At 35.9% G+C, this 26721-nt stretch overlaps 1 protein-coding gene across 6 annotated transcripts in view; it reads left to right on the forward strand.

The window, feature by feature from the left end:
• Positions 1 to 26721, forward strand: part of CACNA2D3 (calcium voltage-gated channel auxiliary subunit alpha2delta 3) — a 400132-nt gene that overhangs the window by 200218 nt on the left and 173193 nt on the right. For all 6 annotated transcript variants that reach the window (XM_021532923.2, XM_021532931.3, XM_021532906.3 and 3 more), the window contains 2 exons: positions 5353 to 5442; positions 9085 to 9198. In XM_021532923.2, coding sequence (XP_021388598.2) covers positions 5353 to 5442; positions 9085 to 9198 — 204 coding nt within the window. The remainder of the gene's footprint in view (positions 1 to 5352; positions 5443 to 9084; positions 9199 to 26721) is intronic.

The raw sequence follows: 26721 nt of genomic DNA on the forward strand, positions 1-26721 counted from the left end.
CTCATCCCTGCCAGTTTAAAGAATAGCCAAGTAATGCAAGCTTGAGTTGGAAATCTTCATTTAACTTTGGTTTTTTTATTGCTGGCAACAACCTGCAAGGAGGAGATACTAGTATAATTTATATAATCTATTTAGAAACTTCCCCAGGTTTTGAGCAAATTGTTCTTTTACTTTCCTGCAAAATTGCTGGTTGTGTAAGTGCTTGCTGTGTGTAGCTTCGAGAGCAATGAGGACCTAATTGAACCCGGAATTTCTGTCAGGTACATTTCAGAAAGCATTCTTCTTTTCAGAAACCTTATTCATGTTTGCTTCATGTATTTGTAAAAGACAAAAAAAGTTACAACTTCAAATATGTTTGTGTTTTGATATGACAGTGATGTGAGTGGTATTAATATACATGCCACCAGTTTTCTTAAGATACACATAGGGATCCCAGTACTAGATTTCTTCCAAGACAGTGTTTCAACTTTCATTTTACAATGGGAAAATACAGTAATTTGTGTTTGGAATAATTATAATGTCAAGTGATATGGCAGGTGTCACTCTATCTCCACTTTCTAAAAGTTTTCACAGCCTAGCAATTGTCATAAATTTTTGTGGTGGCACATCCTACACTGCAGTTCAGTTTAGATATATGGATATTGTAAGCTATACCTAATTTGCAGAACTTGCTTTAAGTTTGATTTATCACAAAAATTAAATCTGTAATTACATTGGGTAGCATAACTGAGGTTGAAATTAATCTGTGATCCTAAATGTGGTTTAGTAATATAAAATATGCAAGGTATATTTGAATTTTACCAGACTATTTTATAATTTGGCATCAGTGTTAAACAGCTGCTACCTTGAAGTGTATCAATTTGCTATACACAAATTTAAAAAAGAGTGGGAAATAGTTCAGACACTATTCTGTCACCGTCTGCACTTTCTCCACAAATTGCAAACATGTGGAACTGCCTATTTTAATACTAGTTTTCTTGGGCCAAGAGGTTTTCATCTTTGAGAAACTCCATGTTACAATTTACCTACCCCAAAGGAATCGGATGACAATCTGATTTAATGTAACTTCAGATTTAAAGTAACAATATTACAATATACATTCCTTTTTTATATGTTTTTTTAATGTACTATATATGGGTTGAGGACATTTCTCTGTAAATGTTTCCAGATGAAATATATCATCTTCTAGATGCATAGATAGGCACAGTAACTCCAAACTAAATCAAGAATTTACCCCAGTGTAAATTCGAATGACAGAAATAGACAGATGTAATGTATAACTTCCAAAAAGCTTTTATTTTTCTATGCAATTACCAGAAATTAAATAACCAGAAGACTGACTCAGCAAAGAAACTGAGTGAAATTGCCAATAAGAGGTTGGTAAATACAAATTTTGTGTATTGATTTTTATTTAGGGAAATTACTTTTGCATATTTATCTATCCATTTCTGTCAGAGCTCAAAAAAAAAAAAATTGACTGCATTGCTTATCTGTTAAAAACCCCAAAACAGTAAAGTCTCACTGTAGTCTCTTATTTTAAAACTGTCAAACTGCTATAGTCCCTCAAACCTTTCAGTAAGCCCCTGACCACTGAAATTTGGTCTGATGTTTTCTATTGCAGAAACTAATTTACTTAAGAAGAATTTGGTTTTAATCTGAGTGTATTGAATCTTAAGCTCTTTCTTCATTCAGCATTCTTTTTATTATTATTTTTTCCAAAAAAAGCCCCCTTCTTTTCCAACACAACGTGTTAGGAAACAGAAGGGGTTGGATAATCCTTGCAGTCAGGTAATCTGCAACTTCCCTGACAAAGGGTTTGGAACGGGGGATGCCCAAATGCATTTTACAAAGTGATGCACATTTATCTGTCAGTGCATGTGGGTAAACCTCCCTGTGGCACACAAGTGAACATCACTCTCCCACCTCACGCAGGCCTTCTGACTGGCTTTTTCCTTTCCTGTTTATGTGCTGATGTAGTCCACCTTCACAAATCTGATAAATCTTTGCCAAGTATGTCCCAGGGCCATTTGGAGCTCCAGCATGTGTGGATAGGCATGGGAAGTAATTCTAGAAGTAGCAAAGACTTGCAGTAAAGCTGACAAGGAAACCTGGAGGAATGTTGAACCCATTAATAATGTTTTTCTGTAGGAAGCTCAACCTTGTCAGACGGTTACTAGCAAATATGCTTTTCCAGTGTAACTGTATAACCTCTGTTCATATATTAGTTGTGAACTGTTCCTTTTTGGAATCAGTGGAAAGTGATTTATTTGTTGGTTTGAATCCATGGTCCTGTACCCAATCTAATTTGGGTATTCCTACTCATTATGAGTGGTACCTTATTTTTGGTAAACACAAGTAGGCTCTAACAAAATATTTGTGCAAGGTACTGGGACTGCTGTACAGCATATTGGCTTAACAAGAATGAAATCAAAACTTTGGTGGTTATAATAAAAATTAAACTCAAGTAATTCTGAAGCCCTAAAGTAAATAAAAATAATTTTTAAATGCATTATTTTTTCTAGATAAGTGGGAGGAGTAGAGATGGGACTTGATTTGGTCAGTTTTTGTCAGTGCCAGAGAGAGATAATATAAAGGGAAACAGGTTTCCAGGACTTCCAGGAGAGGGATCTGCTATAGACCATAGCAAGCTCAACTTACTGAGTGATGTATCTCTGTGTGTGAGGCTTTAGGCAGTGTTCTCATGTTAAAATGCATTAAAGCAACCTGTGAGGTCTGCTCTGTGTGCCAGTTAAAAGGTGAGCCAAGCTCACTGCTGTGATACCGTCATGATGCTGGGGAAAAAAAAAACATTGGTAGAATTCTGAAAGTGTTTGCTACAGTGAACATGAATGCTGGGCATTTGGGATTGCTTCAGCTGGCATCTTCTGTGCTTTTTTGTGCATGTCTGAGGTGGGCTGGTTGTTGTCACAGCCCTTACCTGGAACTGGAGAACTGGAGCTCAGCTCTCTGTGTTAATGTATCTTCACCTGCTTTCAGATGTGTTTGTTTCCTGTTTTCAGATGTCAAATGAAGATGGCCATAGTTCTTTTTATTTTATTCTTGTTTGGAAAGGATAACACTTTGAAGGTTATGGAGTATTCTTATATTATTTTCGTGGAAGCCAAAGAATTTCCCCCATGGCTGTGCAGACACTGGACTCTGTTGTTTGCTTGGAGGGTGACCACTTTCCCTTTGCTTCCAGAATATAAAAATTTGTCATCTTCTTGTGATCATAGATACCAGTCAGTTTGTCTAATCTCAATAAACCTTGTGAGGCCATTACAACAGCCTCTATGAGCTGAGACCAGAAAAAGGCGCAGCCTTGGAATTTCCTGAGAACTGCCACTGAATTAGCAAATCATTCTTCAGGATTCGTATGGGCTAGATAAATCAGCATCTCATTTTGGCTACAAGTTTAACAGCTTCTGCCACAAAGGAAAAAGTCAGTTTCTTGCCTTCATCTCAGAAGAGTTTTTAATTGGCCTGCAATGACCAAGAATTGGGAAAGGAAAATCAAATTCTTGCCTGTGTTCAGACTGCCCCCTCTACCTCCCTAACTTTGCCTGTGTTCTGAATCTTGAAAAGGGCTCTGAATATGTGTCAACTCCCAAGCACAGATTTGCTGAAATAAATTGCTTAACTTTAATTATTCAAATTCATTAACTCTGAAATCTTAGTAAATCAAAAGTAGGAAAATAAGAAGTAACAAAAATGCAAGCTGCTATCAGATTTTGAAAGACAATTCTACCTAATCCCTGAAGAATAATAACTTAATGTAATCATCTAACCAAGTATGATCCCAAATCCCTACAGTGTTCATTTAACTGTGAGTCTAGAAAAGGGGAATACACCAGGGTATACCAAAAAATGCTTTCAACAGCCTCATTATAAAAGAAATTCCTCATTAGAAAATAAGTTTAAATCATGATAATTGGTTATGAATTTGCCCTCTTGTTCAGTTATGCCAAAGCCATATATAACAGTGGTGTGCGTTTAATGTTCTGTGTAACTGCCCTGTGACACAGAGAATATGAAGGACATTAAAAACTCTCCTGGGTTTCTTCTCATTTAAGTTCTGGAAGACCTCATCCTGACTTACCTGCACATGTGGATTTGTATCCTCAATCTCCTCAGCTCATGTCTTTCAGACCCTTCTGGATGATCACAGACACCTCCCCAGCTGAACACTTCTGTGCTTCCTCACTCAACTTCTGTGGAGCTCTGACCCTATAATTTTGTAATCAGACATCAATGTCTGATTGTCATAATTGCGTGCCTAATTTGCATTCAGAATTGCCAAGATTATGCATGTCAATTAGATATATGAGTCTGCAATTAGATATTGCACATTCTGGTACTTGCACATGGAAATTAAGCGTACAGTTGCCCAGGAATGTTTGTGCACACAGTTGGACAGATACCCCAGTCAAACAAGGGCTCCAAACTGATAGCAAAAAAAGACTGAGATAAACCAGTTTATTACTAAAAAGAGCTCATTTAGTTGTAAATTATGCTTTTTGGCTGATTCAGAGCTAGGGACTCCTGCTTTCTGAAATCTGTCTGGTTTCTGAAAGTTATTGAAAGTGGAATTAAGGTCATTTTTATGTCATTCTGAAATAATTTATCCTTTTACTTTAAACTGATATTTCAGTAGTATATGTCTTGCCCTGACATTTTTTCTCTACTAGTTGGGTTGAAATACCCTTTTCGGTTTTGCAGTTCTTTTGTACTTTTTGGCCAGTTGTGAAGAGTGAAATAACACTTCACAACAGTGGTGCCTCCCCTGCTATTTCCCATCACATAGGTCTTCATTTTTTTCTTACAAATTAATTATCTTGTCTTCTTGTGTAGAACAGTTTTAAATAAGTTTAATATTAATATTGACACTGATGAACAGCATTTATACTTCAATGACCTAATGATTAGAATCTACCATCTTTTAGAGCTGTGTACTCTCAAAGCTGAATTTTAGAAAGAATTATTTTTATTAAGTATTAGATTCCAAAAAACCTACAGGGAAAATAGTTAGAAATTATATGAAATTACTATGCCACATGAAAGAAAATATGAAGATCTCTAAATAAAAACACAAAAAAACAAAACAAAACAAATTATTTGAATAAGTAGCCAAAAATGTATAAAAAATGTGATACCTTTGCATTATTATTGTACTAACACATCCTTACTTTAGTCTTAGTTAAAGAGTCAGAAAGGATTAAGTGGGAGTTATTTCATTAATTAGTGTATGTGGTCATTTAAGCCTAAGAAGTTGGTCTAAAGCATTCAGAAATCCTTAATCATCGGCGGGTCTGTTGTAACATTCTGACAAATGAAACCTTGTTCATGTTTCAGCATTTCAGGGAACACCTTGACAAACTTTTTGCAAAAGGAATTGGAATGTTGGACATTGCTTTAAATGAAGCTTTCCACATGCTCAATGAAGTAAGTTCATGCTTTTCAGATAATTTTCGTTTCTCACTTCCTTCTTGTTTTCCCTTTTTTCAACTGAGTTTATATTCATTAAAATGTTTTAAAATGTTTCCTGAAGTATAATCATGTATTTTGTGGAAAAAATACTGAAGTGTGTTATTCTGCTGAAAGATGAAAAAAACTTGTCTAAACTAAATAGCAAAATGTCTTTTGATTGAAGGATGTACCTTGGAAATAAGAGCTCAAACCCAAATATTCTCCAAAGAAGTTTGACTTGACAAGTGTGCCTGCCTTTATGCTGTGTGATCCTAGATTAATTAATGGTTCTGATTCCTGTGTATTCATCTTGAAGGGCAATATTGATTGATTCTTTTCCAGGCATAAAATCCTAAAATGAAAAAAGGAGTATCTTCTTCCACCCACTGCTCATGTGTTCAGTTAGACAGTGTGGAACTAATGCCTTCATGTGGTGCATGCCAATAATGGCAATGGGAAAAGGTGCATGAAGTAAAGGACAGTGTAGGCTGTTTGCAGAGGTTTTATTAAGATTTTTGGGCACCAAATAGAGTCCTGGCAACCAGAAAAACAGTACAAGAGATGTTCTGTGCGAGTCCTCCAAATCTATGTAAACTGAAAAAAAATCACATTACAGGAAGTGAAGACCTGAAACAAGATCCATTTTGCTTTGGCTTAAAATCTGTGAGGTAACTGAAGTTATAATGATGAATATGGTAAAAAAATCTCATTGGACAATCTGATAGCTCTGAGACTAAAGGGATCTGACATCCCATGTGCTGAATTTTACCCATGATGAGAGGACTAAAATCATAATGGACTATGCTACATGTGTGTTCAGATCTCTTCAAGGTTGCATTGATTGCTTCTATTTATACTTCAAAATCAAGTTTTAGATAGGTTCAATCCTTCTTGCATATAAACTTCCAGAAATGCCAGCCCAAAAATATTTTCCTTTTTCTACAGGCATATCTGCAAAGTCTCTGGGAGATTCAGTTAAAGCTATGTAGGCCAGAGGAAAAGCTAAATCTTCTCTTAGCAGAGTACAGAGAACCATTTTCCACTCTGTCTACAGGATGTGACCTTTATGTGCCAGAAGCCTATTCTTTGAATTATAGTTTAACTAAGGATGTCTTTTCTTAAAAAAAAAAAAAAAAAAAAAAAAGTGGGTGAATGGGGAGGGGGAAGGAGTGGGTGGTGGTATAGTAAAGGAAAAAATAGAGAAAGCTTTGTGTTACACAAATAGTCTATAAAGACTCTGGTTGGAGTTTTAAATGGTTCAGGGGTTACACTAATTAGACTCAGTCAATTTTGCCTTGCAATTACCTTTCAATATTTCAATGTTTGCTATGGTTGTCAAGACTTGAAGATGTTTGCTACTGATACCTTTGAAGAGCATGTTCAAAAATCCACTTCCAAATTCTTCCCAATTGTCAATTTATGCAGTGTACATTATAGAGAGAATACAGAAGTGCTTGGTACAGTAGTTAGACACCTACTATGTCATGTGACAACTGCAATTATCTCTTTTGGTGACAAATGTGCTCTTTGAAGTGATTACCTTTAAAAAAATCATAACCAATTAAATAAAATTCTGTGACATTTCAAAGACTGTTAATCACAACCAACTGCTGTAAATGTCAGGATGCATTGAAATTTTTGCTGCTAACTGATGAATCACTGAGCTAATTGTAGTTCATCATAAGCCCCTTGTCATTGTTATTATTATGGAAAACACTTTCATCACTCTTGCTATTCAATAAAATTAAAAGTTTTAGACAAATATGAGAAGATATTACTCATCAAAGTATTTGAATTTAATCTCATTCTTCAAAATATTCAGATAACTGTGTAGAATAAAGTAGATGCATACAGAGTGATGTTTTAAAATAAATGTACAAAGGCATTTCTCCTTCATTAATTTCTCTTTTCAGATACCTTGTCACTTTTAAAATATATTGTCGTGAGGAAGATATCCCTAGACAAAGTAACTTCACCTTTATGAGAAAATAACGTCTATAAGATCATGAAGGAATCCCACTTAAATAATTCTGGTTCTGGTAAAGACTGGAAAACCTGTCATGATGGGAGAATTTTAAGGAGTGACTGCCTTACAAATTTCAGACAGAAGAGTTTTCACCCAGGCAGTGATCACAATACAGCTAACTTTGTAAATTCACATTAGCTGCCCTTTAGGCAGAGTGTTTCTGGTACTGTCTGCTGAGGTTTCTGCTGGACAAAAAGGAAGCTGATCTTCAGGAGAGATGCAGGTGATGGAAATGATTGTTGCTTGTGGGTGTGGTTAGTCAGACACAGAAATGTGAAGGCAGAAAAGACAGAGGACTTCTTGAACCTCCACCCACCCTTTTCTACTGCAGGCATTTCTACAAAGATGGAATTTTATAGGAGAACTTGTTTTAGAAAAAGTGGGTTTTAGAGTTTGGAAAACAGTGAATGTGTAAGGGTGAATAGACAGGAAAACTTAAAAAGACAGAGCTGTTGGTAGTCCAAATCAAACTAGAATACTCTGAATAATTTTTCATGACTTTAGAAGCAGTCAGAGTCCCTGCAAGGTAATTCACCTGAGAACATAGGTACTACTTTTGAAATGGGACCACCCTGTTCTGGGGCACAGCAAGGCTAGTGAGGTGGGCAAGGTAATTCTTGCTTGGCTTTCTCAGCATCAAGAGAGGGGTGATAGGATGAGGCCTTGCCTGGCCTCAAATGTGATGATGTACATGAAAACTACAAGAAACTAATTGTAATATCCAATTTATTGATGTTTTCATAGATTTTTTTTAAAGTGTTCATATAGACAAATTAAAAAAACAAATAATTTTACAACTTTGCTTTTTTTGTTGTGCTAAAAGGTGGATGTTTCACCAAAATAACTTGAATACATAAGAACCTATTCTCCAACCAGAGCAAATGGAGACATATGGATTCAGAGTCACAGCACCAACTCCAGAATGAAGAGATCAAAGCTCATATGATGACAATGTGTTTGCTCATTGACAGGAGAAAATCCCATTTGTATAAAGATGAAGCTTCCTTTGCTTATGCCAGAGGATTGCTGATTGCTGTCTGAGTACCTGTGCTCAAGTACTGCACTTCAGCAGCCTGAATTACTTACATGTACTCATTGTGGGTAATAGGAGAATCTCAGAGTATATAAATATAACTGGGTTCTCCCAGATAAATATTTAAAGGAAAATAGCAGATGGAATGTAATCCTGAGTGAATATGAATGAATGCCATATGAATAGTCAAATGTCTCTCAGGAGTTGTGTATCTCTTGTACTTTGCAGAAGAATCAGCATTCATTACTTCTTTTCATGTAACATGTTCTTTAAAAAGGATATTTAAATAAAAGCAAACCCTATGGATGCATCAATACTCACCATCTATCAAAACCAGGGGAACACCATTTTAATATTGGGTAGTACTATATTTATGTATGTTTCTTATTTTTCAATTCACCAAGAACATAAAATGTATGACAAAATGTTTTTAGCCTGAATATTTTCAATTTCTTCTAAGGATGCTAGAGATTTGCAAAGTCCATGTTTACCCAGTGTGATTATTTCTCTCTTCATATAACAGCAATGTGCTGTTCCTAATGGCTGTTTCCTTTTGCAGTTCAATCACACAGGACAAGGAAGCATTTGCAGCCAAGCCATAATGCTGATCACTGATGGAGCTGTGGACACATATGATACCATATTTGCAAAATACAATTGGCCAGACAGAAAAGTAAGTGTGTTATCACCTTTACTGAATGGGAAACCCAAAGCTTCAAATCCAATCTAAAGTGTGTATCTATTGAAAAGTCAGTAACAATCTTTCTAATGATCTATAAATTATTTTGGATCACTAATTAAAAAAAAAAAAGTGTTGCTTATATTGCATTGCCTGAGGATAGAGATGGACTGTTACTGTGGTAATGGACTTAGGTTAATAAGATATAAATGCTCTATTTCCCTCCAGGTTACTTTTTTGAGCATTATATAATCCTTCCCCTGAGACACATCATTAAGTATGAAAAAAATTTCTTTTTTCTCCCAAAATACACATTAATAATTCAGTGCTTTTTCAAGTTAAAATTGGGTATGTACTATGGACAGCAAAAGTGGCTTGCTATGACAGGAGAAAGAGCAGATGTAGTACTCAGTATTTTTAATTTCTACATTTGGCAGAGTAAGGGATAGAGCTGAAAGTTGGTAAGATTTTATTAAAAATGTGTTTGGCTCAATTGATCTGTATAACAAAATTTGCCCAGAGTTAAATTACCTTATTATATATCAAATGGAAATTTCACAGTAGGGCAGAATGCCTTGAATTTACCTGATGAGGAAACTCTAGTGGGCCTTGTGTCTCTACGTGACATAAATTTCTTCTACATTTTAACTTCTGCTGAAGCAAGCTTTGGGAGTATTTTAGGAAGTTTTTGTAGTCCTTTGCCATGTTATATGCCTGTGGAAACAACAACCACAGAGTTTGAAGTGCAGTTTGAGCAAGTAATTGATTCATGTGACTGTGCTGCGTGGGGTTCTGTATTCTGTGGAAAGAAAGTAGCTGTTTTAATTTTCAGATTTTAGTCATGTTTCTCTTTTATAAAATTCTGTTTATTTTCTGAGTGATTTCTCTAGCTCTGTTTTATGCAAACATAATATTGTTTCACTGAAAAGAAGGCTTAAAAGCAAAAGGTTTTGTGGCCAGTCCTTCCTCTCTTACTCAACGGGATACCATCTAATTTAAGTCGTTAAGCCCTCAGATATTCCATGAGAACATTTTACTTTATCTAGCAAAAAAACTGGTGTTGAAGGAGATTCTCAGAATCTCTGAGAAGGATGTGCCTCTGATGTGCTGCATTTTCTTAATCTTTGAATTGGTTCCTCTCATAAGAAGAAGAGACTCTAGGGAAACTCTTATCGTAGGAAATCAGCAAGGAAAGAATTCTCTGAGAGAGTCAGCTAAGTATTTTCACAAAAACATGTGTTGTGCATCTTTCATGTGCTAATCCACAGCTCTATCTGAGATAACAAGGCTCAGCACAGCTGTTGCAAAAAGCAGCAGGAGAGGTTTCCATTGGGAATTCTTCTGCAAAGGTCTTGCATGAAGAGTCTGCCTTGCTCAGCAAGGACACGATATCTGGGGAGCAGCTTTTAATTAATGTGTAATATTCTACTCAACTCTTCTAAAAAATATTTAAATGTATTAACACAGCCTTGTAAATTGTATTTTAAGAAACATGTATGGAAAAAAAAAAAAATCTAATTGGTTTTTCCTCTTTTCAGCCTGAAATGTTTCAGTATGAAAAATGTAAAAGATTTCCATATGTAGGCTTTAATGCATTAGAGCTTTCAATGTCTTTGTTGGATTTGTTATTCTAGAAAGGAAGGCTATTGAAAATGCAATATCCTACATATTTGCAATGTCAGTGTGCCTAGAAATTATGCATGTCATGCACTTGAAATTCACTGCCTTTGCATTACACCTTTTATTCTCTCCAAAACTGGTTTTTGTATTTATAAATCACACCTTTGAACTGCTTGATAGTTTTTTTAAGTACATCCTTTTCCTTATTATCTATGTATTGCCCTGCCATCTTTCTTATAATTTATGTTTTTCCTGCATTGTGATACTGGGGTGGGCAGTGGTGGAAAAGGCAATAGCTCTAATTGAGGTAAATTCTGAAGTTTCCGTTTACCTCAATTACCTGGTTAGCAAAGCGCCAATTTCAGTTACAGTTGATCTAATGTTAGATAACAGTAAATTAGTTGCAACATAAGCATTTTGTTCTGATATAGAAAGGGTAAAAAAAAAATCTTTATACAACTGTGAAGACTTTAAAAGTTTGTCAGTGAGAATCACTAAAAATGGAGACTGAATAGAAACTTACAGGATATAAACACCAATTCATATTTTCTTCCTTTTCCCAAACCATTTATATCTTTGCAAAAGATAGCCTTAAAAAAAAAAAATATATATATATACCATGTGAATAGGGAAAAGAACACTTTATTACATATTATTGGAGATATATTCTGCCTAACAACTGATTAAAAATCATCTTCCCTCTGATAATGCATTAAAATAAAATTGCGTTGCAATTATTAGGAAAGGGAATAAAATGGCCCCAGTTAAATCCCCAAAGTAGCTTAAATTAAGCAATTGAGTTTTTTGAAGGAAATCAGCCTGATTTTTTGTATGAACTAGGAAATTATGACCATCAAAACACTATTAAAAATTATCATCTGGACTGTTTCCCTGAAAGAAGGAATGCTTTCATTTTACTGGGTTTTTATGAGTCTCTGTCTTCCTCAGCAAAAGAAAAAAAAACTGAAAATATTTCCCCATGTTTACTTAGTATCTTCTGCTACTTCAAATGTAAATCTAGTAGATGCTATTTTTATAACACACTATATTTTATTTATATGACTAGTTAACATCTATTTCCTTTTTTTTATGAGGCCATAGGTGCAATCTTAAGGAGCTGATTCTCACAAATTAGAAATGAGTTTGTTTTATATACATAATTTTTCTCATTCATGAAACTTACATTCAGTACTTTCAAATTTCTGTGATTCATTCAAGGCAACTCTGCCATGTGACGTACCAAAAAGGGAATAATAATCCACAAGAGTAAATAAATCTACACATCTCATATGAAATCCTAGCTCTTCATCATGCAGCAGAAATAAGTATTTAAAAGGAATTGTACCAAGGAATTTTTTTTACAATGAGAGGCTATCATATAGTTGCAATAATTTTTTTTAAGGTGTCCTATTTCAGGAGAAAGCCTTATAAGTCCCAAAATATCTTTTTGATGTCAGTTGTACCAGGATGATGCTTTTATTCCATGTTATTGCTCCTACTATGAGATCCAAATGCATTATCAGAAACCAAGGAAAATACTGCACTTAGGTATTTCTCTAGGCCCCTTATTCCAATTCAAAAGGATGAAAGTAGAACAAAAAGTATCTACTTAAATATTATTTAACATATTTATTTTGTCATTTTAAATATAGCAAGACTGTTCTCAGAATCTTGTGGTATTGCAAAGGAAAATAATGCAGTAAATGCTCTTCATTAATTTGCACAACGTTTTTATGAATGTTTAAGGGAACATCTTTGAACCCTATTAACTCACTGACAACTCCATGAAGTCTCATCGTGTTTTTTTCTCTACTGGCTAAAATGATCCAGTGCCTGCATATTTTATCTCTTTTTCTCTCCTCCATTTCCCCATCATTTTTTGTGGCTGTCAAGTTCTGTACTTCTGCAAAACCCACCTACTCCTTGTTTTGGAGAAGCCAAAAAGCATTTTTTCCATAACCATGATTGAGAGCAGAGTCTAAAATCTCATTGAGATCAAAGGGAAATCAGTGTTTCAGTTGGGGTACAGAATTCTAGAATACTTTTTGGGTCAATGCAGCACTAAGGTTTTCAAGGAAGATGTCAGCTTTGTGACTTTTCGTGACTTGTGGCAACCAGAAAGAAATGTTCTGCTCCTGTGGCCTGAGAGGTCTTTGCTTCATTATATTGTACTATATGTAAAATCTGGAAAAGAAAGCAAAAGAATCATTGAACCATTGGAACTTTATCATCCCCTCTGGGTGTGTCTTTGAAAAGCATTTGCATTCATAATTATGTGAAACAGCTATATGCTATAGTAAATATATGCAAAACCAGAAGCACTAATTCCTTACTCAGTCAAGTCAAATGGAAACCAAAATCCCACCTAAAGTTTCCTCATTTTCTAGAATCAAATCCAGATAGAGAATCTGGGATAAAAATACCTCTGTATCCAGTTACCTTGTTAGTTATTCTGCAGCCTTTCTTTTTCTGGGCAAGTAACAGGGAATAGAACTTCATCTGTCTGTCTCCTATTATTCTGAGGGCTCTGGGTAGAATTAATTTTATATGGCACAGAAATATTTTCTTTATGCCTATGAACCATTACAACAGGGCAGAGATTTAAGATGGTTTCTATCACTGCTAAGACTTCAAGTAGGGTGAATAAAAAGCATAACTGCAAGAACATCTTTATTCCAACTGCTAAGTGATTATGGTGTAGAAAGACCTAACAGCCAGTGCTGCCCATGTCTGAATGGAACCGTTGGAATTACAATATAAATAGTTCCATGACTTTTAAGTATTTATACCTACTCTTACATCTGCTTTATAGGAAAAATTTCACAGTCTGGCAGGTCTCTGGATCTATATACAGTACTTAAAATTATAATTGAATCCAGAGAGCAACACCTGAAATTTGCTGGATTTAGATTTGATTTCATGACAGAATACTAGATTTGCAGGCAGTAATAATCAGTTTATAGCTCCTTAATTATGTGGGACTTTCATGCATACTTTAACAGGATCAGTATTTATGGTACATTAATAATATATGGTATTCTTAAATATTTAAGAAAATACTTGGTCATTCCTGGTGAGAACTGGCCACTTGATCACTAAACTCTTAATATCAATCTGCTTATTTATATTAAATATCTATAAAATAAATATTTACATTTAATTTTTCTGCCTTTTTTTTTTTTTAACTAGAATCCTATTTAGTGAGTATATTTAGTGATACACAATCTATTGGCTTCAACTGCTGTCTATGCAAAATAAATGTCTAAACTTTGGGTATATGTAAAATTCCCCAAACATTTAACTTCTGCCATAGGACAGGAGAGGAGGCTTTCCTTACCCTCCTTTAGCAAAGGAAGATGAAAACATGGCATGGAAACTGTCCTAAAGAAGTTAATGTGTGCTCTAAGAACAGGCTACAAGGGATTGGGTGGCTGCATCATGGCACTGCAGTGGTGACAAATCATTTTTCTCTTCATGTCTGCCCTCCACAGGTTACAAACCTTCCTGCAGACCCTTAACCAAGTCTGTAGCTTAGGAACGAGGAAAAGTTGGCAACATGGAGCATTCGTACAGCAAATTGAATGGCTCATGTGCAGTCCTGTCTGGATGTTATTAAGCTGATTTTCTTTCTGAAAAGGCTGACGTACTTTGCAGGCAGATGCCATTACTGCTGCTCAAACCTGGTGCTTTATTACTGGTTATCTCAAGAACAAAAGAAGGTCCAGACACTTTATAAGCCTTTCAAGCTATGACGTAACTTACATTAATTACTTACCTTTTTAGGCACTCCTATGGTATGATCAAAGATAGGTTATGAGATCAAACAGAAGTTTTTGATTTCAGGATAAAGAGAAACAACTCATCACAGCCAAATTCCTGCCCCAAGTGTGATTTCATTTTGAAAAAAAAAAAGGTTTTATTTTGCCTTATGACTTCTCCTCTTAGAAAGAAAAATAGGCAGGTAGGTCCAGTTTCAATTAATATTTTTTTGGTCAAAACTACCATAATGATTTCTACACATTTGTCACTAGTATTTTTACTTAAATTCTTTTATATGACACTCAGAGTAGTTAAGACCTCTTAATCAGTCACTTGTCAGTTTAATTTGCCATGAAGAGATTTATCCTGCAGTGTTTAAATTGAAAAAATGGAGAGATGCTTTTTTGTGAAGATAAAGGTAATTAAATATTATCCTCAGGGTATATATATGGATTGCCAGAGCAAGGATTACAGCTTCTTGTATATAGTCACTTGCTGGCTAGAATAATGGAGGGGCTATTACTTTCTGTATGTTTGAAGACTTTTAGATGGAATGATAATTTGCACCCATTGAAAATGCATATTCAAAGTGCCCTTACCATGCTAATATTTGTAATATAATCAGAAAGATATGAAAGTGAATTAACTGTGAGTCATACGGAACACCTTTTAAGTAAGGAACAGACTAAATGGAGAATAATTCACAATTTGAAATAGATTATCCAAAGTACCCTTTGGGAACTCATGAGTATCACTAACACAAAAATGATTCCTTTTCCTTGTAAAAAAAGAGATAACTTTTATGTAGGATGTAGACACAGAGAGATCCAAAACTTGAGATAAAATAGGTGCCCATAAAACATGCCTAGATGACTAAAAGGAATCACTATTTGCCTCTGGCATAAAACTCCTTGTGGCTGAAATGTTTGGCTGATGGCCATTATTAACAAGAGAGACCAAAACATAAGAAGTGAATATCATAATAAGAAGCTGATATATTATGGATTCTGTTTACTAAACAAACCCCAAACAACCAAACCTTCTCCTCATAGTTTATGTGCTGTAAGTTCTTAGTTTTTCAAAATTATCATGCCGGAAGCAAGACACTTAAAGTGGACTTGGTAATTGCACAAATATGCCTATTTTGTTCTATGGACTACGTCTGTTCCTGAGGTAATGTTTTTTGTGAAGAATTGTGTCATCTGCTTAAGGAAATGGGGCGATCATTTATTTCTTGAAGTTCTTTAACAGCATAATAAAAACTGTGTTTTAGTTTGTGTGGTTTAAACTGAGAAATGGTGCAGTTATCCTAAAAGCCAGCATTCTGTTTATAGACTGTTTTTAATTCTCTTTATAATGTATGCATCTTCTTAAACATTACAGACAGAAAAGAGATGCTGAAATTTGTCAGAGCTGCTTTTTTTTTAGATGAATATCAACAGTCCCTGTAAAATATCAAGAATATATATTGATTATGAGTGACCCACCACCAAAAAAGTGAATGTAGCTGCATATATATGATCCATTTGGTTGCACTGGACTATGAAGTAATAATACAGTACTCCAAACAATTATTTTGGATTAATATAATTTTAAAAATAAGTATAGATAGTAAAAAAAAAAGTTAAGGTTTTGTTGGATTAAATGTCTTCCTAATTTTCTGTTCAGAGTTTGCCTTTTAGAAAGAGTTGAAATAATGTGATTTTATATTAAACGTTACATTACAGCCAAGAGTCATGGTGAAAACTAAGTTGATGCAAGAGATAAAACTAGGGTTGCATTCACTCATCTCTGGTTCCTCCACTAATAGCCTGAAATTAGGCTATAACAGAACTGCAAACTTGTTCAATAGATATTTTCTGATCTGTAGAGAACAAGTTAAAAAGTGAAAATTTTCACTGACTTTACAAACAAGGAAGAGTGAAAAATTCACATGGACTTTTGGAGTAAGTTTTAAGAAACTGTACTTATGATGTCCTGTTATAACCCTATTTTTTAATGCAAGATTAAGCTCGAATCAAAACCAGTATTGTGTAGTAGACAAGCACTTTAAAAGGATTAAAGATTTTTTTATGACTAAGAATAATGGCCTCAGTTTGATGCAGGAGTATGATAGAGGAGACAACGCCATTTGAACAAGAAAATGGGTTATTGCACCTTTTCCTGACCAATAGGTCAGATTCCTTGCTGGTTCTGGTGAGTAACAGCAATTCCAGCAGCCTGTAGGCAGCTGGTAAGTACCCTGGAAAACTATGGACCACACAAAAAAACTAACTGTTTTCAGACATTTTCATCTGAGTTCTGAATTCTATAATTCTATTTCTACCTTGTTTGTATGATCCATTCTTAATTCATTCCTGTATCATTTTTCCCTTAATGACATCTTCATACACTCCTATTTTCTGTAACTCTCACTGTATTAAAATAAGCCATAGTGTGTTGTTTCATTACACAGGGAAACTATAACTTCTGTTGGGTATTTACATTAAGTTGAGAAGGTTGGTAAATTGCATGTTTAAATATCAAATCTCAGGAGATGTTTGGAAAGGGAATGTTACAAAGAGAGGAAGTTAAATGTTTGGTATAGTATTCTCTTGCTGGCATCCCGTTACATACAGCAAATGGTATTTCTTGCTCATTTTACTCTGAGAGGCCAAATTCTGCTGGTTTGGAAGTACAACAGATGTTGTTTATATGAAATTATTATTCATATATACCATTTTCCCAGAGTACCTCTGTTATGCTTCGTGGTGTCTGGCTGTGGAACAATCCCTCAATGCATGCACATATATCAAGGCAGTACAAGAGATTCATTCCATGCAGGGGCTCATATATGTCTAGTTTAGTATTCATTTCAGTGAAATGCTTACATATGTGAGTTATTACATCCCTGCTAACCAAAGCAATGGATTCAGGCATACATTAAAGCGCTTTACTGAATTAAGAACTAAACAAGTTATCCAAACAATCCCATCTTTAGAACTCTGTTGTGGGTCTGCTGATTCTTTCTGAGCGGTTGAATCTTTAACTTTGTTAGTGGTTAGGCATTTTATAGAATACCCATTTAAAGAGCACTGTTTGTTTATCTCACTGTATTTATACCTACTTTTTCTAAACTGGTGTAACAGCATTAACTACAATCTGAGACTTCTGCAAAGCATGGCAGCCTCTGTAGACTTAACTTTTGTGCTCTGTTCCCATGTGCAGACATCTGCTGCAAAACTGATAAAAACCTATCTTTTCTATGAGGTTCTAAATTCCATCATCCCATAAACCTCTCTACTACCCATACCATAATTGTCCCTGTGCAGAACTGACAGAATGGGATTTGTACATCTGAATAAATACATTCTCTTTCTGTGGGGTAACATTTGTGCACTGACTTCTCTGAAGATTTCAGTTCAGTCACGGAGGTTTCCCCTTACAAATTCTTAAAAACTTTTTGCTGCATCTTAACATTGAAGCTGAGTTTAGTGCATTGTTAGAAGACAGAAGTCTTTATTCTGCCATCTTACATCATTAAACATATCTTGGAAAAACATGAAGGATTTGGAATCATCCAGGACTTGTTATTGAAGAAGGCTTTAAAATCCATTGTAGTAGTAAAGTGTATATGCCAATGACTGCTGTTCAGCATGTTATTATGAAAATAGGAGCAGCTATAAATATTTATAAAACATTATGAAATATGTGTTATAGGGCAGTTATAAAACAGAACACCTACAGAGACTGGACAATTCAAGACAGAAGCCACTTAAGGGTTTGTTTTCCTGGAAAACTGTTTCATTCTCAAATTGTACTGCCATGCTCCTTAGCTCTCACACTTCAATAGTATCTGGAAATATTCGGCAACGTCTGGTAATGTTTTTGAGTTCAAATCACCTATTTTAAAAATAAGCAAAAACAAATTATCCCTGTCTGAGGAAAATTGCCACAAACACCCTTAGAAAGATGACTACTCTCTGTTGTCATGATGCCTAAAGGAAAATTTGGAAGTTTGCATGAATGGAGACAACAGACAAATGTTCTAGGCAAGCTGGGTGATCCTCTTGGCAAGAATAAAATAAGATAGTGTTGTAAAAAAAAGTATTTTTTCTAAGAGTTTTAAATCAAATTATTCAGTATTTCAGCCTCTGATGAAGAAGAATTCTTTGGGGCTTTAATAATGTCTAAGGTAGTATTGGATATTGTCTGTTTCTGTGTTTTTAACTGATTTAATAATACAAGATAGTAATACAACCACGAAGAAGCTTTCCTAAGAATAAAAAGCAAAAGATAGAACAATACTGACCTTTCAATGGATCATTTTTAGTCTAAATCTTTAACTATTGCTTAAAAAAAATTCCTTGGCATTTTCTCTATTTTATCAACTTAATCTCTGATAGTGCAATTAACTGAGTATGCATTTGTTGAATTTCCTCATCTTGTGAAAAATAAATGGCTGAATCTTTCATAAAATGAGAGTTTTGGCCAAATACTGAAACATATGTGGTAGGGATGGGTGAAAACTGTAAACATTTACTTTGGCTAAGTTTGCATCACGTTGCGGGGTGAGTTTTCATAAAATATTCACGCTACCAAGTTTTATGGGCACAAAAATTCATGGAAAAAGAATTTCATCCTGTATGCAAAAGTGACTCTGGTTAAACTCTTTCTGTCCATCCATTTCTTGTCACTTGCAATTGAAAAACAGTCCCTCATCAGTCCCCAGTTTGTGGGAGCACCACCAGTGAAACCTTTTTGCAGTTGTACTGCTGGCAATTTTGAGTGGGAACCATAGAATCTCTTGAGGGAAGACAGTCTGAAATTCCCATTGTTTTCTAGTGTAGAATGGTTTGTGTTGTACTGGAAAGGAATAAACAGCCCATCTTTCAGAAATTATTCTGGACTTTTAATGAGACCAAGTTCTTTTCTCCTCATTGTCCCACTGCCTCTGTCCCTGTGCTGTGGGGTCACCAGGGTCACACCTTGTGATTCAGGCAGGGAATCACGGGGATATCTGCGTGTCTCCTCACAGCTTGGGTGGGTTCTGCTCCTCAGAGGCATTCAGAGTGCTCTCAGTTGAGTGTTTCTGCCTCTGCTGGGCCCATTTTTGGGACACCCAGTATCTGAGCTGGGTGTGCCTTGCTGTACCAGCAGATCTCGCTCTTGGCTGTGCTGTCCAGGCAGTGCTGGTGTGTGGGCAGCACCCGCTGCCCGAGGTTGGATCCATCCAGCAATGCTGTGTGTTCAGCTCTCCTGGGAGAATTCCTTTAGAAAATGGCTCTAAGTAGAGATCAATAGTAGTTTTCTCTTTGTCTCTCACACAGGGGGAAATATTTGCCAAGACAAATATATTCCTGTTAGCTGCCTTGAGAAATGAGTTTTCATTTTCTTTGCTGGAGGTAGTTTCTAGCACTTTGTGTGTTATTCAGTACAATCCTGTCAAAATGGGAGTTATGTCCTATTCTGGGGCTATGTCTCTGACTTATCCCCAGTTCCATGATGAGTACTAGCCACAGTATTTATATAGCCAATGGAACTGTTTAGAATTTTTTTGAAAAGTGTGACAGAACTCAGTCCATAATAGAAACTTAACTTACAAATTATTTAAACAAAACATTAAATCAGCATAATTCTAATGACTATGACAGTAACTTGTAAAAAATATTTTGTTACATTTAAGCAACCAAATCCAAATTTTTAGAAAATATTCAAATGTGTACACAAACAGCATGAGAAAACTGTGAGTGCGGAGTTTTATGCACCATATCTGATAATACTGCATTTTTGGCTAAAAATTGTACTGGCTAAGTACATTCTGACATATGGCACCCCATTTTGAAACAAACTGTTTTATTTTGGCTGACCTAAATTCTCCTTAAAAGGCCATGTATGGAAACTAGAGATGAGCCAGACATCTGAGGATGCTTTTGTGGTACGTCATTTTTGTGCCATTTCAGACAGAAAAATGCACTTGGCTCTGAATTTGTGTGCAGCAAGCAATAATTAATAAGCCACTGGACCATCAATATAATTGGTGGGTTTTAACAGTGTTATATACAATAATCAGTTGTATGCAAAGACGAATATCAAAATGAGGTGTGTTGTGCTCACTGTGCTCTGCTTGCATTAGCAATAGATAATGATAAATGCAATTTTCAAAATCATAGTTTGGTTCATTATAAAATCCTCACATACCTTCCCCAAGTGAGTAGACATGGCTAGACTGAGGTCAGGCAATTTTTGGTCACATAGCAGCAGGGATGTATGGAATGTCTTTTCATCCCCCTGCGCCTTCACAGCCGTCACAAAAGTAGCTCAAAATGGTCTCCTCTCCCAGGCAAGCACATGACAGTCATTAATCATTGGCAACCAGTCAGAACATACTTCTGGGCTGACAAATATTGAACCTTTCAGGGCATTAGCAAATTCCTTTCCTGAATCCCTCCACTGAGCTCCTGAATCCATCGAGGGAACTCTGACAAGAATTGTGCCACTGCACCAGAGCAACTTTCAGATGTGCTCTTCCAGAGACTCACTCCCATAACTACAAAGAATTATCTTTAAGGACAAGTGGTTAGCAGGGATGGACAGGATCTGTGCACAATGTACACCACAGGGACTCTCAGGAAAATGAGAGGAATTCAGCACTAAAGTGCTCATGTTGTGTAAATAACCACAGCTGCTATTGCTGAAGAGGGAGAAAATAGTTGAACCTGAGCTCAGCTCTAAGGGTTGTAATGTTGCCATATTCCATACATTTTCAAAACTTCATAATTCATTAGAAAATGTATTAGTGAGAAATAGATGAGTAAACACCTGATTTAGTTATTGTTTAGTGTGCTGCTTTTTAAATGCTGGAGCATTTAATAGCCATAAGCCATAATAGCCATTAATGTAAAGGAAGCCACACAGGTATGTTACAAATGCCTGTAATGAATTTCATGTTCATTTATGTACATACAAATACTAATAAACTTTATTTTTTCTACTAATGTGTAAAGATCTAGCCTTTCCAAAAGATAGTGGCTCAACAAAAGTGAGCCACTTTTTCTTTCTTTCTCCAAAGTGACTTATTAATGGGTTGTTGAGTGGCAAAAGAACCTGGTGTTCACTCCCACATTAATATTTAATCAAGTGTTAACAGCACTACAGTATCTACATGATCCAGAGCTGGTCACAGGGGTTGTGCCAGTACAAAGTGTAGCTGTCCTCTGAGTGAGGCTGGATTATGAAATTAGAAGCATGGGCAAGATTATCATGCCATCATAAGAAGATATCTTTGTACTACTATTTTTCTCCATTAATTTTGCTAATTTAATAGTAAAAAGTTCTATGCGGGTTTAATTGTCTGTGGAGGACTGCTCAGACTATGATATATTTCCCAGTAAATAACTTTCTTTTGTGGCATAGGTTCTTGCAAAAAGTTTTCTGAAACAGCATTCTAAAAATAGACTTCTGAAAATTAGTCTGCCCTATGTATGTATGTATGTCTGAGTTTTGGAAGAGATACATGAAAAACTAGTAAGATTTTAGAAGGAACTTTTGTACAACGGTATAATTTTATAGCTGGATGTTTTCATTTATTCTCTAATGTGTTAACAGAGTGTAAACATAACGTGTTACATTCTCCATGAATGTGCAGAACTGTCTTTACCATGGGTGCAGATTTGGACCCAGTTTTAAGTTGTGCCATGTTTTTTTTAATTTTGGTTTGTGTAATGTCGGGTTTTGTTTTTGTTGTTTTTTTTGTTTGTTTGTTTGTTTGGTGTTTTTTTTTTGTTTTTGTTCTTTGTTTTGGTTGTTTGTTCCATTGATTTAGCTATTGGATGAATCTGTAAGTGATAGAAACACAGAATCCAAAGGGCTGGACTGTGAGAGCCTCTTCAGCTCCTCATGCCCTTTATCAATGGAATATTAAATTATTCCTGTATCACTGAAGTGCTCTGTACATGCTCTCAGTGTGGATTAAGCAGCTGATGTATTCTGGTCAAATAATGCCCATACTTCATGGCAGACACAAACAAGCAGTTCTAGTGTTTCTCTGACACTTGTTTGTTGTCATAAACAGTTGTAACATTTTAGGAGTGTCATACTGTGCTAATTACAAAAGTAGGCAAGATCCTATGAAAGAAATAAAAATGTAAGAGAATCTGGACTGCCTTGCAAAATGCAGGGCTTACAAAAATCTAGAACGCCCAGAAGTTGGACAGGGAATTGTCTCCCTTCAAGATAACTTGAGTCTTAAGCTTCCTTATCCTATGATTTATAAGTCTGGATCATAATCTCAACATTAAATAGAATCTGAGAGATGCTGATATTTTATCATATTTATCAATTTCACTGCATTTCATCTGTCAGCACTGAACAAAATTCAAGAAAAAATGGAAGAGATTCTTTTATGTAAACACATCATTGGCAAATCTCATATTTTTTTCCTACAATGCTACAGTCAGTGCTGCTTTTATGACAGAAGCTGTTAATAAATTAGTCCCCGAGCCTCTTGATGGCAGTGTATTTCCTTCTTGAGTTCATAGGCTTTACAGAACATTTATGTCTCATTACAGCCAGTACAGCAGTTTATGCCCTAATAAATCAAGGGAGCTTTGCAGAGATGATCTTGACAGTAATGAATCTTTCTGTTGGCATTTCCACTTCACAGACACAAATAATGAAGCAAAACTGCCCCATCTGGCCACTCAGTAAGAGTCAAATCACAGTGGGAAGCTGTTTTCTCGAGCATGACAAAGGTCACTGTGTGCAGCAGGAGTGAGCGATAGCAGGTTGTGCTGTGAGTGACAGTGTAGAATGAAGCCATTTGTGAGCTTTTATCATTATAATTACATTTGTTAGCCGTGCTGCCAAGACTCAACCCGCCCTTCCAGCAAGCCTGTGTGCTCTTGCATCAAAAGCTGCCTTAACTGATTCCTGCAGCTCCTTTGGAGAGCTGGTGGTTGGGCATTGCCCAGGAATTGATTTCATCAGCGCAATCAGCCGGTGAAGTGGTGTTATTATTAAAGTCTCTCTCGGTAATATATTTTTTTTTTAAATTATGAAAGTGTACTGCCCTGAAAGAGGAAAAATTGGCAAAATATGTTGCATGCTACTTGCAAATGAACAGATATACCAGGATCACTCTGCTTTAGGAACATATGGAAGAAATGCAGAATATGTCATCTCAGATTGGCTGGTGGGTGCACTGAGCCTCCTGGGTGGCCTTTGGCAGAATGTGAACAGGTGATCTTTTCACCTGTTCTAAAATCCTCAGTTCTTGGGTCTGACATTATTGTTATACTATTCATTTGTTAATAAAGTCCTTGCAGCACAGAACTTGGATATACACCAAGAATCTCTGAAGGCTTTTTCCAGGGCCCTTCACAAAGCATCTTCCCCATGTTGGTTTTCCACAGCTCAGCATTAAACAATATTCCCCAGCTTCTCAATTTTAGAGCATATTTTTCTCATTTTGATATTATTGTGCTTGCTAATATGGTTGGGTCTGATGTCTTCCTTTGGTAAGATAAAGTACTTTCTCCTGGCTTACTTTGTGCTTTTCACACTGCATCAAACAACAGAATTGAAAATAGAGTCTTCTGTCAGATGGGAGTTTGGGGTTGCTTTAATTTGCTAACTTTTTATTCCATCCCCCTCTTTTATTTCATGCCTCCTTCCCTCCTGCTCAGCAGTGTGTTAGTCCTGCACATGTGGTGTGGCTGTGGCTTGCTGACATTTCAGACAGAGCCACCACGTGCCACTGAGGAGATGTCACCCAGGTCCCTGCATGGCTCAGTGCTCCTCGTGTTCTGGGTCTGCACACAGAATAATTCAAGAGTCTGTATGTGCATTCAGTCATTGCTCTGCCTTGAATCTTTTTGAGTTCTGAAATGCTGTTGTTTCTGTAGGCATAAATTAGCAAATAATTTGATTTCAATTTACATGTGGCAATTCTCCCTTCACCTAGAGTACACATTTGTACTGTAATTTACAGGTGCACTTACAGGCTGCATGTTTAGAGATGTCTGACCCTTCTCAGGAATGCAGGTATCCATTCTGTATTAGCAGCATGACGCAACAAGGATTTTTTTTTTTTTTTTTTGTGAAGTCTAAAAGTTATTTTTTCCAGTTGATATTTTACAAGGGTTATGTTGCACTGTGAGAATGCAATTGCCTAAGGACAAACCTGTTGAGAATACAAACACAGTCACAGACTTGTGGGCAGCACCAAGTGTTTTTTAATGAACACAGGTCAGGAGGTACTCACTTCTGTTTGAAAGAATATTAATAATTAAGTTGAAGGAAGAACTGTATTTCAGTGAGATTGAGGTGCCAGGTTAATAAAGTTAATAAACATCTGTTGACATCTCTCAACAGTAACATCTCTCAATAATAAACATATTGTAGATATATCTCAAGAATAACATCTAAGAATGAGGAGGTTAGGTTTATATGTACAGTTCAGACAGGAAATGCCAAATTTCTGTATAGAAGAAACCAAAAATTTCAAAGAATTTTTTTTCAGTTGAGAGTAAAGGTAGATGTGAAAGAATGTACAACAGCAAGTGCTGTAATTATCCTCCTGCATGTGGCAAGACTCCAGGTGCAGAGGGTGAAGTCAGTAATCTCTTGTGTGAAAGAGGAGCTGGTGTTCCAAGAAAACACTGGAGGTGGCACACTTGGAGTTATAGATGGAGCAAGGGGCTGCACCAGTATTGGTGCTGGAGATCTCACTCCTTCCCACCTTTGGCTGCAAATTTGCTTTGCTCCCTCAGCTCTGCCCTGAGTTCAGTCACTGCCCTTCCATCCTGATCCACCCTGAACTCTCCAATGACTGGGATTCTTCCCTTCCTGCTGCTTCCTGTTGGAGTGTTGTTTCTACCTGGCACAACTGCACACTGATATTTCCCCCTGTCTCTCCTCATACTGTGTCTGTTTGGGAAGTCTTTTCTAATTCAGGCCATTTTTTTTTTTTTTTTTGGCTAAAAATCTGTTGGTTTGTTGTTTGTTTTTCTTCTCCACAAAGACTTCCAACAATCATATCTGTATTCAGATTTATTCAATTTAATTCCAAAGCAAAGTATTTCTTTTGCAGGACAGAGAAAAATTAAGTGCTGAAGCTCCTTTTTGGTAGCAGCATACAAATTTTCTCAATTGATGCAAGCATTGGAAAGCTGCAGGTGACCTTCTTGTTCTTTAAGAGCAAGAATCAAATGTACAAGTCCTAGGCTATTTGTATGGTTTTCATGTTCTATCTTTTTTTCCTTTTCTTTCCATACATGAAGACTGAAAAGTTAAAAGATTATACCTTTCAACTGCAGTCTTGACAGATATTTATCTCTGACTTTTATTTTGTCTGTCTTGTGATGGGAGTCACTACAAAATTTCAATACCCTGCTAGCATATATGAAATGGAGGGAAGGGAAAATACTTCTGCAGTTTTTGTGTCATAACAATTTTGACTGCTGGTATCCAAGCTACTTTTTGCAGTACAGCATCACTTCAGTCAGCTTTTTCTTACACTCAGGTGTTTTTATTCACTGGGTACTACTATACTGGCCTGTGGGAAATGTATGGAATTGGTGCTGCTTGTTTCATCAGCTGTGATGGTTATGAAGTTTCTCTGTAAATTCATTTATCCTTTCTTTAGTTCTTTAAGTTTCAAAATTGAAAGGAAGGCTCAAAGAAAGTTCATAAAATCAATGTTGCATCAGTTCCTTTGCTTTATATCTTTTCTGACTTTCACTAAAGTATTGCCATTTGTTGACTCCAATTCTGGCCGAGAAATGCATTTCTTTTAAAAAGTTATGGGCTAGTGCCTTAGAGCAAGACTATATTTTTAAATACAGCTTTTAAATTTTATTGTCCCAAAAAGTATTTCAAATCAAAGTACTTCTTCTTTTTATCCTTTTCTTCATCACACATTGTATCATATAGTCAGAATAGATCTGGCTCAGCTGATCTGTCTCCTAGAATCACTGGTCTTACATCAGAGATGAATGTATTCTGCTTTCTCAGGTGTGAAGTAGCAAGAATAAATTTGACCTCTGGAGATTTTATAGTTTTAACTCTACACTTTTTATGTTTAGAGGTTCTTGCCACATGCTTATGACTCTCAGATAAAATATAGACCTCTTTAGCTACCATTCCATTAGCAGCTTA

The sequence above is a fragment of the Lonchura striata genome, chromosome 12 (assembly GCF_046129695.1).
Source record: "Lonchura striata isolate bLonStr1 chromosome 12, bLonStr1.mat, whole genome shotgun sequence".
Classification (NCBI taxonomy): domain Eukaryota; kingdom Metazoa; phylum Chordata; class Aves; order Passeriformes; family Estrildidae; genus Lonchura; species Lonchura striata.